The sequence below is a fragment of the Neophocaena asiaeorientalis genome, unplaced genomic scaffold, assembly GCF_003031525.2.
Source record: "Neophocaena asiaeorientalis asiaeorientalis breed wild unplaced genomic scaffold, Neophocaena_asiaeorientalis_V1.1 scaffold438, whole genome shotgun sequence".
NCBI classification, from domain to species: Eukaryota; Metazoa; Chordata; class Mammalia; order Artiodactyla; family Phocoenidae; genus Neophocaena; species Neophocaena asiaeorientalis.
Window position 1 is genome coordinate 2,360,673 of NW_020173491.1, and position 15,497 is coordinate 2,376,169.

At 53.0% G+C, this 15,497-nt stretch overlaps 1 protein-coding gene across 5 annotated transcripts in view; it reads right to left on the reverse strand.

Annotated features, from left to right (window-relative positions):
- Positions 1–4,347: 4,347 nt before the first annotated feature.
- The window catches only part of SNX20 (sorting nexin 20), an 11,476-nt gene continuing 326 nt past the window's right edge, over positions 4,348–15,497 (reverse strand). Inside the window, exons 2-7 of one of the 5 annotated variants that reach the window (XM_024747395.1) lie at positions 13,830–13,934; positions 12,632–12,750; positions 12,010–12,140; positions 9,129–9,267; positions 7,522–7,673; positions 4,348–6,257 (exon numbers count right to left, since the gene is read on the reverse strand). In XM_024747395.1, coding sequence (XP_024603163.1) covers positions 5,589–6,257; positions 7,522–7,673; positions 9,129–9,267; positions 12,010–12,099 — 1,050 coding nt within the window. In that variant the 5' untranslated portion in view covers positions 12,100–12,140; positions 12,632–12,750; positions 13,830–13,934 and the 3' untranslated portion in view covers positions 4,348–5,588. The remainder of the gene's footprint in view (positions 6,258–7,521; positions 7,674–9,128; positions 9,268–12,009; positions 12,141–12,631; positions 12,751–13,829; positions 13,935–15,497) is intronic. The other 4 variants (XM_024747394.1, XM_024747396.1, XM_024747397.1 and 1 more) reach the window with 4 other exon arrangements.

Consider the following 15,497-nt stretch of genomic DNA (forward strand, 5'->3'; position numbering starts at 1 on the left):
CAGCTGTAACAAATGCACCACTCTGGTGGGAAGGCGATGCATGTGTGGGAGCAGGGGGTATGAGAATTATCTGTACCTTCCACTCCATCTTGCTGTGGAAACTAAGACTGCTCTAAAAAAAATTAAGTCTAGTCAAAAAAAATTTAAAAGCCGATTACAAAACAATATGTGGTGACCAATTTCTGGTGAAGGCGGGGGGAGTTCATTGTGATCTGCCCTGCCTGGGATCCTCAGGAAAGGGCATGTGGGTGGGCGATTCCTACATATGCTACAGACCCGGCCTTCACAGGAGCCCTGCAGGGGGCTCCTGTGGGGTGGCAGAGAAGGAGCATATGAGCCTGGCGCTGCTACAGCCATCTTGTCACCAGGAGGAGTGCTTGTTGAGAGAGAAGGCGAAGCCGAGGAAAGAGAAATTTAGAGAGAAAGTGAAAGTGAGAAAGAAAGCAGACGTAGAGGTCATGGTTTGAGTTTTGGGCTCCAACTTGAAGCTAATCTATTCCTGGGCTTTTCAGAGAATAAATTTCTCTTTGTCCGATTACCCTGGCTTTCTGTCGCTCGTAAACCCAAAGGATCCGAGTGCCCTAAACACGAGCTCCCAGCTCATTCACGTTGCAACGAGCCAGTTACTGGAGATGGGCCACGGCACAGATGGGCTTGCCAGGCGGCTTTCTGGAACCTGGAACCCTGGAACCCTTCCTCTCAGCAGGCACAGCCAGAGGAAGGGATGTCCAGGGCCTACCTGCCCCTTTCCTGGTCCCGGGCCTGGGCTGATGCTCCTTGGGGACAGAGGAGGTTCCTGGCTCAGAGCTGTGCTTCCGCTTTCCCTCTGCTTAAAATTCTCCCCTCCCCACGCTGTGGTGGCTGCCTCCTCAGCCTCCCCTATGGCTCCCTTAAACACCTCCTCCTCCGAGAAGCCCTCCCTGACCATCTGGCTGAGGGAGACCATTCTGTCCCAGCTTCAATTTGCTCTGCAAGTGTCTCCCTTCTGATGTTTCAGCTCCATGAGGACAGGGACCCAATGTGTCCTGTTCACCGCTACGTCCCCAGCTCTTCACAGGGTCTGGCATAGAGTAGGAGTCGTTGTTGACTGAGAGAGGAGAATGTACATGGCGTATGGTTAAGGCTGGTGAGGGGCCCTGTTCTGCTGACTGGGCTGGTGCGGCTTGTGCAGGGCCTCTTCCAGGGAGGGGCATTTTTTTGGCTTTTACCAGGGGACACAGCAACACCAAGTAGAGGACACACTGCAGGTTCTGGCTTTGACCGAACCAGAACTCTCCCTCCATTTGTGGGTCTTACCTGATGTCAGGGTGTGAAGCCCAGCGCTGGAGCCTGGATGCCACCTCCCAGATGGGGTGAGGAAAACCAAGGATGTCAGCCAAAGCCGAAACCAGGCCCACGACTGATCCAGCAGGGCTGATACAGGCATGGGATGGGGACCGGGGCCACGGGGCCCAGGAGAGGGAGCAAGGCCCCAACTAGTCTGAGACAACGCACAGAGAACATCGCATGATCCAGGCCGTGCAGTCAGAAGCTGATTTCCCTTTGCGGTATTTTCCATTCCTTCTGCGTAAATCAGAGAGCAGTCTCAAAGTGGTGCTGACAGGTCTCTAAGGCTTGTGTCTGTCTCTTTTAACAGAGGACATCTGGCGGCCTCAGACTCAAGGCCTGGCTCAGACAAAGGCCGCAGAGGTGTAATAACAGCGAGAGGTTTCATTGTGCTTATTTTTATAGCTACCTTCTCATTATAGCAGGTGAATCTGATTTTCCATGGAGGGTTGTAATAGGAAGTTTCTTTTTCAAATACATTTACATGCGTAAAAGGAGACTGCTAGAAGAAAGATGGCTAGTGGATGCTAGAACAGATGGCAGCGCTGTTGGGCCCCCCAGGGAGGAGTCTGGGAAGGCAGCTGCAGGAGGACAGGAAGCTCTGGAGGAGGCCAGGAGGGTCTGGCTGGGGACACGGTGGGAGCTTCCTGTCCCCAGCAAGTGGAACTGGAGCTGAATTTGCTGCTCCAAAGCAGAGTTACAGCTAGGAGACCATTGCTGAGCTAAGGGAATGTAGGCAATGGGGCTGGAGCCCACCCTGAACAGAGCCTCCTGGCTAACAGCCTAGCCGCCCTGGCTCAGGCCTCAATACTGATCCTGTGCCCCCCAGGTCCAGCTGGGTGACCCCCCGTGGCCTCTTGGAATCCCAACCCGGGATTATTCTGTCTGCCCAGCCTGCCATACCATATCACTTTGATGTGGACACCCCAGTCCTGGAGCTGCCCCTGTCTCACCATGTGACCTGGAGAGACCCCCTTCTCCAGGTCTCAGTTTCCCCACCTGTAAGCAGAGAGGAGTGAAAGTCCCTTGAAGGGACATATCCCCAGGGACATGCAACCTTCTCCTCTCAGTCCTCCAATGTGGGGCTCAGGGAGGAGAGTATAGGCTGGCGGTGACACAGGCCTGCACTTAATTTCCTGCTTTACCTATTGTTGGCTGTGTGACCTCGGGTAAGTCACTTAACCTCTCAGGGTGTCTGTGTCCTTGTCTGTTAAGTGGGATAAGAATATCTCTTGGGAAGAGCTGGACCGCCAGTAATCAGAGAAGCCCTAGACACACAGTAGGGCTCCAAAAATGCTGGGGAGCCCCTGGTAGTAACCGTTTCCCCATCCTGGCTTGGGGGTAAGAGACCTGCCAGCATCCCAGGCATGGGGTCTCATAAGGATGACAAATCCCGTCCAAAGGGAGACCTTTGGTTCTGTGTCACATCCAGCAGGAGCCAGAGGCTGCTGGAGCAGACCTTCATGTGAACCGGCCCCCCTCAGGCTCCAGGGCCAAGTGCCCAGAGCAGGTTCCCGGGTGTGGGTGTGGCTGGCATGGTGCTCCCACCAAGAGCTGCTCGGGCCCTGGGCTGGAGCATGTGTACCGGCGAGGGCCTGGGCTGGGAGGAGGTGGGGCAGGGAGGAACCCAGATGGCAGACTGCCCAGGCTCTGTGGATGGTTTTCCTCAAGGCCACCGTCAAGTCAATTCAACATGGGGCTTCTCAAATTTTAACCTGCGTACAGAGGAATCACCTTCGTGGGGCAGGAAGGACAAGGTGGGTGAGGGAATCTTGTTAACATGCAGATTCTGGTTCAGAAGGGCTAGGGTGGAGCCTGAGATTCTGCCTGTCTCATAAGCTCCAGGTGACACAGATGCTTCTGGTCCGGGGCTCCACCCTGAGCATTGAGGGCAAGTGCCCCTCACCTTTCCTGTGGGCTCAACTTTTGAGAAGTCAGGAGAAAAGGGTCCAATCCCAGCTACCACCACCCCAGAGTTCCCCGGAAAGAAAGACTTAGCAATACTGTCGGGTGGGAGAGGGTCCAGGCAAACAGGGAAGTGGGGTAACCTGGTGGGGTCACAGTGGGCCACAAGGAAAGCTTCCTGGAGGAGGGGGTTGAGGAATTCAAGGACTTGTTCCAGGAACCCAAGAAATGAGCGGGTCTCAGACTTCTGCGGCAAAGGGAGATGTCAGGAGGAGGGGCTGTCGGACACCCGGGGTGGATGAAGGCACACTGTGCATGGCCCGAAGAAACACCAGTGGACCCACGGGCCAAGGCCATCAAAAGAACTGGGAGGGCAGCATCTAGCATCTCCAGGAGGAGACAACGTGGGAGGCCTGAAGCTGTGCTTTGCGGGTGGGCCCTTTTCAGAAGCCAGAGTAAGTCCTTTTCCTCACTCTGTGGTACCCAGCCCTTCTTTAAGGATCCTGATGGGAAACCCCCCCATATGATTTCTTAGTTCCCTCTTACCTCGCGTAAGGTTTTTTCCTGTCTCGACACCACACACGTGTACACCATATATATGTGATCTTCAGATACACAGCCGCCCTCCAACCCCTACGCGTTAGCACCTCCGAAGTCAATGGCATCTTCCTCTCTATTGGCCTGGATCTATGTTCACTTCCTTCAGAATTTGCGTCTGTGGGGCAAGGTACCTGAAACGCCTGCATCCGAAACCTCTTTACTGTGACTTCTCAGCTTGAGGATTTGGGACCACACTGTGTGTGTTTAGACCCCAAACCTGGGCGAGTACCAGTTTGCAGTTCCAATTCTAGAGTCCACACTCTCCACTGTCAAATTTGATTCATGCCTTTCCTCACTGTCCCTTTCTACAAAGCAGGTCTATTCTACGTGGACCGTTACATTGGGAGCTAACTCTTTGCTCTCCCAGCTTTTTGCTGGAAACGCCTACTAAACTCCCCATGTTGGGCATTTTTTTTCTTTCTTAGTGAATATTTGGTGCATCTAACAGTTGACAGCAGCATTTTATATTTGATGAAAGGACTTGTAAAATCAATATGACCTTCTTTACTGTTACAAAAGAATTGCAGCTCTTCTTATTTTTCCATTTAACACTTTAATTACCCACCTGCCCAGATTTCCAAGAAATCCAATCTCTCCCACTTAAAGTGTCCTTCTCCTGGAGTAAATTGAGATACTTGAAAACTTTCTTTTTCTGAAGGTGTCAGTCTGTGTCTAACCTCCAGGAAGGAGCCTGGTTGGGCCACTCCAGGTGTTGCCACATGGTGTTGCTGTTGAATACGTTCGGTGTAGTTCAGTGAATGCTTGCCCACTGCTCTTTGCTGAGCTAGATCTTGGTTCAGGCCAGTGTGGTGCCCCAGGTTAAGGTTCCCAAGTTACAGCCTCACCCTGATAATAACCTCAGCCACATGGTTTAGATCTTCAGGGACTGCTAGCCCGATAGGCATATGGGGTCCAAACCAGCCTGTACCATCAGCTCCTGCCCTGTGCTGAACCCAGGTCACTGGTCCAGAATCCACTTCACTTGGGGGCCTGACAGCAGACTTTGGTTAAGGGCATCCCAATCCATTGTCCTTCAGATGGGGAGGTGTCGAGCACTCAATCTCTTCTACCCAGAGGTCCCACCTCCTGTCAGGGCTATGTCTACGTAATCCAGAAAGGCCATTCAAGGGACAGTTGCCTTACAAATGAAAACCAACCCCAGGCAATGATAGCTGGTTCTAGCCCAGGATCCTCTCACCCTTCAAAGGATGAGGTATGGCTCATCCTGGGGACAAAGCTGGCTTTGAGGAGCAGTAGGTGACCTTTTGTCTTGCTGAGTTGGGCCTACCCCTAACAGGGAAGAGCTAGAATACTTAGGATAATAGGTGGGAATATTTGCCAGCAGGGTTGAGGGGGGAGGAACAAAGAGGAAAGCCTCAGGGCAGCTAAAGAGAGATGTCTCTGAGGAAATGAATCAAGCTTTGTCTGTGATCGTGCACTTCAAACCTCTCCTCCAGCTACCTACAGAAGGACCAGTAAGGTTGATATGACTCTCCAGTGTTTTGGCAGCTGGGTTTGTGGTTTTGAGACGAAGTGGGCCTGGCATCAAGGGGACACAGGACAAAAGTAGAGGCTTCCAAGGATGCCCGGAAGCATCTCCGCTCAACATAGATGGGGAAACGGAGGACCAGAGGAGGGGCTTGTTCAAAGTCATCCCACAAGCTAGAGCCCAAAGTGGCTCTTTCTGCTCAGAATCAACCCCCAAAAGCCCACGAGCCATGGTGATCCCCAATTCTCCAGCTTCCCCGGGGAGTGGCTCAGTACAGATACTCTTGGACGGTGAGTTCCTTCAGGGTGAAGCCCCGGGGGGCGGGCTTCCGGAGCTGGTTCTCCTCCAGTCTCTTCTGCAGGGACACAAAGTCCTTGCCCAGCTCGTAGGCCAGGCGGGCCATGGCGTCCAGCAGCGGGGCATAGTAACGGTGGCCCTCCCGGGCCTGCAGGCACTGCAGAGCCCTCTCCCCGGCGGCGAAGGCCTCGGCGGGGCACTCCAGGTCGCGGTGGCACACCAGCATGGCGCACAGGGACGGCACCACCATCACGGGGCAGTGGGACGTCAGCTTCTCCTGTAGCGGCACCGTGCGCACCAGGATGTCTAGGGCCTTGGTGTACTGCCCCGCGCGCAGGCAGCCGAAGGCCTCCTTCAGCTCGGGCCGCGTGAGGAAGTCGATGAACTCGCGCGAGCGACGCACGCAGCGGATGGCGTAGAGCAGACCTAGGTACTCTTTGAGGGCCAGCTTGCGCTCGGAGATCATCTCCGGGGTGAAGTTCCCCATCAGGTGCTTTTTGGGGAAGACGACATCTTCGATCTCTTCCCGGAAGGTCTTTAAGAGTTTCTTCTGGAGCATCTCAAAGTCTGAATAACGCCGTTCCAGGATGGCTTTGTTGCTGTCAAAACTCCCCGTCTGGATGACGACGATTTGGTACATCTGCGGTGCAAAGAGAGAGGGCCTTTGACTACACTGTCACGGAGGGTTTGAACTGACAGAGGGAGCCCGGGAAATAAAATAATGATGACCTTAAAGCATACCCTGGAAATGGGGGATGGTTTTCTGCAATTCTGTTTTAAATTGCCATTAGCCTTGGCTGAGCTGTAACAGCGAATCGTGACAAGAGTCAACCGGAGAATAACAAACACAGCGACGTGGAGGCATCCTGGGGCAGAAAGGGCATACAGGAACCTGCCGTGCGGGGGACCTGGGGCGTTCTTGGTTTTAGTGGTCAAAACTGGGCCTCAGGTTCCTGAGCTGGGAGGCTTGGATTAATAAGATCTGTGTTTTCCAGGTGTGGAACTCCTGGGAGATGGTTTTAGGTGATATACTGGCAGTGACGTTATAAGTAAGAAAACGATTCTCTTCTCTTCTCTTTCAAGAGAATGCTGATTAAGGGCGCAGACTGCCTGGCTTATAATTCCAGCCCGCCACGGTCTAGCTGTGTGGTTTTAGGTAGGTGCTTTAACGTCTCTGAGCCTCCGTTTTCTCATCCAGAGAATGAGGATAGTAGCCTGCCTCACTGGGTGAGGATTAAATGAATTAATGCACTGAAACCATGACGTGCAGTCAGCACTCAGGGTCAGCTATTATTATTACTCCACTCCCATTTGGGGAATGGTGGGGGGCAAAGAAAGGCTGTGTGGCTCTTCCGTAGTCATTAACCTCTCCCCCAACATAGGCTGAAATTCCATTCCAAAGAAAAACAGCCCCAAGCCCAGCTTTCCACCAGCCATGGTGACCAGCTAGAATTTAATAACAGCCCTGAGCTTTCCTTGTATTTACTTTTATAATGACCTTTTCTTATGCCCTGTGATACTGGTTTTCCATTTAAGGTACTTCCCTTTGAAATGAATCTATTCAGTGTTTTTAAAAAGTGATCCACTTTAAAGAAAAACTGAGGTACATAATAAAAATGATATGAGGATATCAAAAACAATGAAGAAGGGACCCAGATGAAAATACCGGGTAACATGGGATTGAACTGGGCAGTTTGCTTCTTACACTCAGGCACCTTGACTCTCCAGTCCTCATGGTGCTGAGCGTGAAATCTCGCTTTTGGACCATTTTTTGCCAGAAGACTTCTGTGAGTTAAAGTGCGTCAATCCATTTCCTGGTCAGGGAGACTGAGGTGCCACCAGCCTTGCCCAGGGCCGGGAAGGAGGCCGTGAAGGCGTGCCGTCACTTTTTGGTCTCTGCTTACCACAAACTTGGAGACTCTCCCCTCCTCGATGCGGGCGGAAGCGATCTCGAAGAGCAGTTTGACGTGCTTCCAGCAGCGTTTCTGGGTCCGCCAGTACTCCTGCAGCTCCCGCGTGGTCATGCTGGAGTTGGAGCTTTGGCTGTCGTGGGCATCTGGAAGGACCACACTCTTAAGGACTAGCACGGGTCAGTGTGCTTTGGGGGCAAGGACTTGGGGAGATGGCTGGGTCTGTCTGGGATGAGCCGTGGGAATCTGGAAACGCTGTGAATATCCCTCTCCTCCAGCCCACCTTGGATAGGCCCAGTCGGGCATCAGTCAGACCCCTACACCCAACCTGGCTGAATCCATCTCGCCATGGGCAACCTGGAAGAGTCCAGCGTCCCCAAGAGGCTTCTTGCTTGTGAAACGCAGTGTGTTTGTGGTACATCGTCCACTTGCGGCTGTTGTGAAATCCCATGCTCCGGAAGAGCAGGGATGCGGCTGGTGGGTTTCCACCCTCCCTACTGTCGGCTGAGCGCACGCCAGCGGATGATGGGGGCAGCTCTGAGGACGCTGGGCTCCAGGTTCAGCCTGGCCGGCCCTTCCTCTCTCGCCTCATTTCCCATACTCCCTGCTTTTTCTTGCACATGCCACTCCTTCCGCCTCAAGTGCCATCCTCTTTCCCTGCCTCAAAAAGTAACAGTGTTTCTTAAACCTCACTTGAGCCCTAGGCCATTCTGAGAATCTTGGGAAAGCTTAGAATCCTTCCTCTCCCCAAATGCACAAACCACTGTCCATTTGATTTCAAGGGACATGTGTCCCAGGAGCCCTTCTCCAATGTGTCCTTCAAGACCCAACCCATATATCATTTCAAATGCCCTTTGGTGTTAGAGTAAGAGCCTCCCACCTTGTCCCTGTGCCTTTTCCATGGCATCTTACATTATTTTCTACAGATCCGCTTCCTTACTAAACTTGAAGGCCAGCACGGTGTTTGATTGTCCCTGCTTCCCCAGTGCCTGCATAGGGCCAGGAGCAGAGCAGGACATCTTGAAGGGTTGCATGCATATGGCAGACGTTTGCTCCAGGAGCTGGCGCTGTAGCAGACACTGTCAGTGCCCGGCCATGCCGCCTCACTGGCGTTGACTGTTTTGGAACATCCCACGGGCTTCTATTGGAAGCACCTGGGACTCTCCCCGTGAGGGCTTTCTTGGGCCGTTGCGGCACGTTCTGGAGCGTACCTCTGCCAATGGAGGATGGGACCAGGGGATAGCAGGCTGGCCTCCTCGCCGCTGGGATGGGACAGCTCTAAGGTGTGATCCATACGGTCTCCCAGACAACCCCCATTGGGACCGAGCCCGAGTTGCCCACAGTGGTAATCTTTTCATCGACATCCCGTACTGGTTTCCTGCCCTTCCTTTCCTCGGTTTCCCACTCCCCTGCCATACCTCCTGGCCTTGTCTCCTGGATAAACCACTTGCACCAAATCCCTGTCTCAGTGTCTACTTTGGGATAACACAAGTTAAGTGAGCTGCCCTGTTTCTCACGGCATCCACTGAAGTATGCACATTTGTATTTCAAATGTCTTCAAACCTCTATCCCCCCGACCAAGCCCCAAGTCTCAAGCCCACCTAAGTGCTCTTCAGTTCCTGGACGTGGGAGGTCTGGGCCAGGGGCTGATGCTTTTGGCTTGGCCCCTGCCATGCACTGGGCTATGGGTCTTGTCCATCCAGGGCTCCTGGCGTTCTTGGGACTTGCCATGCTCCAAGGCTGCCAGGAAAACAAGAGAGAACGGTGAGTGCCCACTTGTGTTGGGGTTCCTGGTGGGTCCTGGTGGGTTCCATAGCCCCCACTGCTGAGCCCTCCACTGCCCACCTAGCCATCCGCCCAACTGCTAGATGTGAAACCTGGGCCTGGCCCTTTGCTGGACTGATCGCTCCCAGGCTGAGCACAACCTTCTCTTAGAGTTAGGATCCTTATGTTATCGAGTTGCTCTGAATTTTAAATGAGGTGACTTTAAGCAAAGGTAGTAGCTTAATGATTACTTGAGAGAGAGTTGCTGGCTTGTCCAGAAAAACCAGTATTTCATTTCATATTACATGTGTAAATAAAATCTCAGCGTCCACAGCCAGGAGGCTGGTACGTATCCGTCCCTTTTCTCTCTCTTCATCTTTAAGCAAACATTTACTAGCAACTTGTTATACCCACTTCATATACACACAGGCTCTTCACAGCCACTATCTGATTTGACACCCGCGATAATCTATCGTGACTCCAATAACAGATGAGGCAACTGAGGTTTAGCCGAGGTCACGTGGCTCCTGAGCGTGGCCAGCCAGCCAAGCCAAATGCCTGGGGTGTGCAGCCTATACATCCTGCACTCGACACCCACCCCTCACTTCATCTGAAGCTCTGCGGGCAGGGCTTCCCTGGTGGCGCAGTGGTTGGGAGTCCGCCTGCCGATGCAGGGGACGCGGGTTCGTGCCCCGGTCCGGGAAGATCCCACATGCCACGGAGCGGCTGGGCCCGTGAGCCATGGCCGCTGAGCCTGTGCGTCCGGAGCCTGGGCTCCGCAACGGGAGAAGCCACAACAGTGAGAGGAGGCCCGCGTACCGCAAAAAAAAAAAAAAAAATGTAATTTGAAGCTCTGCGTGGAAGGAGGTTTTTGTCTCCATTTTATGGTAAAAGAACTGAGACTTTGAGCTGCCCAGGATCGAGAGCTGGTAAATGGGGGGCAGGGCACCAACGCAGGCCGGTCTGACTTCAGAATCGTCTCCCTGGTACTCAGGGGAGGGTGGGCAGCGGGAGTCCTGGGGTTCATTTTATGCATGACTCTGTCTGTGACCCAGGTAAGTGAACAAGATGAGGCAGTGCCTGGAAGTTATTTAACTTCTCTGAGCCTCAGTTTCCTGCAAAAGGGGCCCAATAACCTTTGCGAAGCTGGTGTGAGTGTTAAGTCAGGCACCAGATCAGGGCTGCGCACACACCAGGTACCGTATCAGTCCCTTTTATTAGTACCTGACCCGTGATAGATGCTCTAGGAAATATTTGAGAAATAAATGGCTGAATGAAGATGTGAGTTGGAATACAAGTTAGAATGTCTGAGACAAATTAGGGAAAGGGCCAGTTAAAACATCAGCTCAGGGCCTTCCCTGGTGGCGCAGTGGTTGGGAGTCCGCCTGCCAGTGTAGGGGATGTGGGTTCGTGCCCCGGTCCGGGAGGATCCCACGTGCCGCGGAGCGGCTGCGCCCGTGAGCCATGGCCGCTGAGCCTGCGCGTCCGGAGCCTGTGCTCCGCAACGGGAGAGGCCACAGCAGTGAGAGGCCTGCGTACCGAAAAAAAAAAACCAAAACAAAACATCAGCTCAGATGGAGCGAGTAGCTGGGGCACCATTTAGGCACAGAAATTCAAAATAAGAAGGGTGCAAGTGACCTGACCTCCTTCTTAACGTGCTCTTGCTGTGTCAGGTGAAAGGAACCCTGGGGCATCCTCCAGGGGGCTCTGTGCTGGTGTCCAGTGGGGGGCTCTCAGGGACCCTCTGTCCAGCCTCATCCTATATAGATGGGAAACTGAGGCACAGAGCAGGGCATGGCTGGACCAGGGCTGCACACGCTTGAGTACCCTATAGCTTTCTCCCCTTGAGGAGTCAGGTCTTCCGTCCTGACCAACTGTGGGTCCGTAGGCAAGTTATTTAATATCTCCAGTCCTCGGTTGCCCCACCTGAGAGGTGTGGCCACCAACCCTGTCCTAGATGATGGATGGCTAGGAACAGGTTCCCTATATTCTGGTAGGTGCCCAGGCAAGATAGCAAGTGGTCCACACACTCTTATCCAACGGACTTTGGGTAGCCAGGACTCTTGGGGGCTCAGTGATTCCCGTGGGCACTCCTATGCACCTGCTTCAGTTAGCTCATCTGTAAAATGGGTGATGGCGAGTAGAATTGGCCTCAGTGGTCCCAGCCCTTCCAGCTCTGCTGGTGCCAGGTCAGAGGCAGGGCACTGTTTGCCCAGAGACCCCATGAGACCCCAGGAATGATGGCCTTGGCTGGGCATTCCAGGAAAGACCTGGCAAAGCTGAGCATGAACCCAGAGCTCAGAATAAATATGAAATTCAGCAGCCAAAGCCAGCTCCCTTAGGTTTTCTTTCATGGGATCGGCTGAAACTGGAAAGTGGCAGGGAGAAAGTTGTCACTGGTGCATCTATGGAGTCTCTAGTCCTCAGTTTCCCCATCTGTGAAATGGGGAAAGCAATCCTATGACTCCAAGAGCTCCTTGGGGACAGCTGTACATGGTGTTCTGTGGGCCCTTCCCTCCCATCTCTACACCCCACAGAGCAAAGATTTCTAGGCTTTACAACAAAATATGACAAGTGTTGGTACTCCTGGCTTGGAGGCCTGTCCTTGGCCCAGCGGACAGCAGCTGCCCAGCCCCTCCACCAACAGCTCTGGGAGCAGTCACCCTTGCTCCTTCCTTCCCAGGTGCCCTGAGCATCACTTCTCCCTCTAAGGGATACCTGCCATGTCCAGGCTTCTTCTGATGGGCACACAGGGTCCCCTTCGGAGCCCATGCCACCTCTCTGAGGGGGCAGGAGGGGACATTCCATCAGGGGTGAAACTCCAGCAGAGTAAAGCACCCTGGTCCAACCTAGGAGACAGAAGATCCTAGACACTGGATGGACACACTCCCAAATGTAAGCATATATCAGAACCTCCTCAGGGGCGGGGGTGGAGGTGGAGGTGCCGAGGGGCAGACTTCCTGCTCCCAACATCAGAGAGTCCCATCTAGCAGGTCCTGCGGTGAGCCCTGGATTCTGCATTTCGCACCAGTCCCGAGGGCTGTGCTGATACAGGCTTTCCCTGGTACCACTTTTTGAGAAACACAGGTTTGGTAGATTATTCCCCAGGCTCAAGAGAGGTTGGAGAAGCATCTGGCACTTCAAAAGGCATTGATGAGACGGAGGGTCGAGGAGCTGCTCCCTGCTCTGCCCCAATGCACTGAGGGGAGTCCTGCGTATCTGTCAGCAACCCTTCTCCCTACCACCCTGCCCCCAAGAGGTACCAAGGGACGGTTACTGGAGGCGGGGGCTCAGGCCACAGGTGGGCAGAGGCCCACTGAGCTTGGGGTCAGACACTGACCTGAGGTCTCTGGTCCTGTGAGTGTCCAGGGGTCCAGGAGGGATGTCACATGGCCCCCTTCAGCTCTCTGTTCCAAGCTCTGGGCGAGCAGGCCAGTGGCTGCCACTTTGCTAAGTTCCCTGTATGAAAACAGGAAATAAGCTGTGTGACCCGCTCCTGGTTGCCCCAGCCCATTGGCTGATGAAAGATGCTAGTGAACTCAACTAACAGACAGTCTGAGGCTGCCCTGCTGGGCAGGACCTAGCAGGGCAGGGCGGGCCTGGATCTCAGTTCCCACATCAGCCTGTCTGACCCTCAGGGTCCTTGACAATCTCTGGCATTTCGGACCTTAGTTCCCAAAGCTCTTTAATGTGCGTTATCCTACCCTACTGAGCTAGGCATGATGGGGGCCATCCTGCTCTAAGGACAGATGGGGAAACTGAGGCTTAGAGCAGAGAGCTGGTAGGATGCAGAGCCAGGGCCGGATTGGGGGCGGGTAGACTCAGCGTGCCTCTCTCTGGCGGAAGCTGCATCCCACATGCCAGACAGAAAGTACCAGGGAAGCCAAACCTCTGGGCAGTTGCATGATTTGTAGCCAACCGTATTGTGGCCTGGAGTGCAGGAGGCTGGAACAAGACAAAAAATAAAACCTCTCCAGCTCCCCCCACCCCTCCAAGAAGTCTACCATGTATCTCTCCCCAGCTATGGTTCCTCCCCTCCCCAGTCCTGATTTTGATGGGGATTAATTCCTTGCTTTTCTTTCTTTCTTCTTTTTTTTTTTTTTTTTTTTTTTGCGGTACGCGGGCCTCTCACTGTTGTGGCCTCTCCCGTTGCGGAGCACAGGCTCCGGACGCGCAGGCTCAGCGGCCATGGCTCACGGGCCCAGCCGCTCCGCGGCATGTGGGATCCTCCCAGACCGGGGCACGAACCCGTGTCCCCTGCATCGGCAGGCAGACTCTCAACCACTGCGTCACCAGGGAAGACCCCTTGCTTTTCTTTGTAATTTATCACCTACTAACAGACCCCAAAACAATAGTTTCATTTTATTCATTTTTGAGTTTTATATTAATTGAGCCACACATACTGTTTGTATGCTTTGGTGCTTTGCTTCTTTCATTCCGCATTTATGTGAATAAGATTCGTCAGTTTTTTGTGTGTAGCTAAAGCTTTTCCCTTTTACTGCTGTATTGCTACATTACTTGACTATATCAGTACTTACCGTTTTTTCGTCTATTGGTGCACCTTTGGGTTGTTGCTAGTTTGGGCCATCATGATCAGTGCTGCTGGGAATATTCTTACGCATTCATCCAATGCACATATTTATCTGAAGCGAAATTACTGGGTCTCAGAGTATGAATAGCTTCAACTGTACTCAATCATGCCAAACACTTTTCCTGAGTGGTTGTGTCATTTTGCAACCCCACCAGCAGTGTATGAAGGCTCTAGAACTTCTGCATCCTCACCTACACTTGATATGGTCAATATTTTTTGTTTCAGCCATTCCAGTGGGTGTATAGTGCTATCTCGTCATGGTTTTTAGTTGCATTTCCCTAATGACTGGTGATGTTGAGCATCTTTTCGTGGGCTTATTTGCCATCCTTATATCCTTTTTGGTGAAGGGTCTGTTCAAGTCCATTGCTCATTTGTTTGACTGGCGTATTTTCTTCATGGTTTGTAGGTGTTCTTTATGTATTCATGTGGGTATATGTGCTTCTCAATAATATCTTTCCCATCCTATGGTTTGCATACTCTATTATAATGGGGTCTTTTGATAAATAGAAGTTGCCAACTTTAAAGCATTCAAATGTATCAATCTTTTCTTTCATAGCTCGTGTCATACCGTAAGACCATGGACATTACTCCTTTATCGTTCTTTCTGCAGCGACTTCACAGGCCACTGTGAGGCTTAAGATGAGTTAAGATGCTCAAAGCACTTAGGACGATGCTGGTATCTCGTAAGCACTATACAAGAGCAGGCAATTCTTGTTTTTCTACAAACCTTTCTAGTTTGCCTTTCTTACTTGCGGCAGTATAACGCCCTTAGAGGAAGTAGATTTTTGTGTATGGTGTGAGGTAGGAGGTCCATGTTTTTTCCCCACATGTTCACCTACAGGCCTTATTTATTGAAATGGCCGTCCAATCCCACTGCTTTGCAGTGCCATCACTGTTATAAAAGAGTATCCACACATGTCAGGGTCTGTTTAGCGCAGCAGAAGGGGCAGCAGTAGTGTGCCTCTGGCCTGCTAGCTGGTGAGCCCCTGGGGTGCAGGGGCCGTATCTCATTCACCTCCACCTTGCACTACCCCAGAGAACACCTGGTGTGGCGTGGAGATGCAGGCTCTGTATAGAGGGAGGCTGGAACTCCGTCTCTCCTCCTCTCTGAGTCCTTTCCTGGGCCTGGAACCTGCGAGATGCCAGTGTAGACTCTGAGCCCTTCTCTGCAGCCCTGCGTGCCTCTCACCCCCAGCCAGCAGCCATGGGGAAGAGTGTGTAGAAGCCACTGCTTCCTCTTCTCAGGGTGGGAGATGCTTTTTGGAAACCCCCAGATGTGCAGGAGCGTCTGGCCTGCATAGGAAGGACCTAGCTGGACCAGAGTAACCAGGAGAGGCCACACTTGGCCACCTGCCGGGTGTTGGCTTTTCTCTGCAGGACAGGGCTCGAGGTGGCAGAGGACCTCTATATGTCTACAAGGACAGGCAGGGCCCCGCTGTCATGGTGGGGGGGTGAACAGGAATGGGCATCCCCCCACTGCACTACTGAAGCCAAAGGGGACACCAAGGGGCCTTGGGAACTCAGGAAGGGAAGTGCTGGCATGTCAGAGTCTAGGTGTCTTCCCTAGAATTCACCCTGCTTGGACCCTTCACTGGCCTCCCCCCGCATTCCGAGT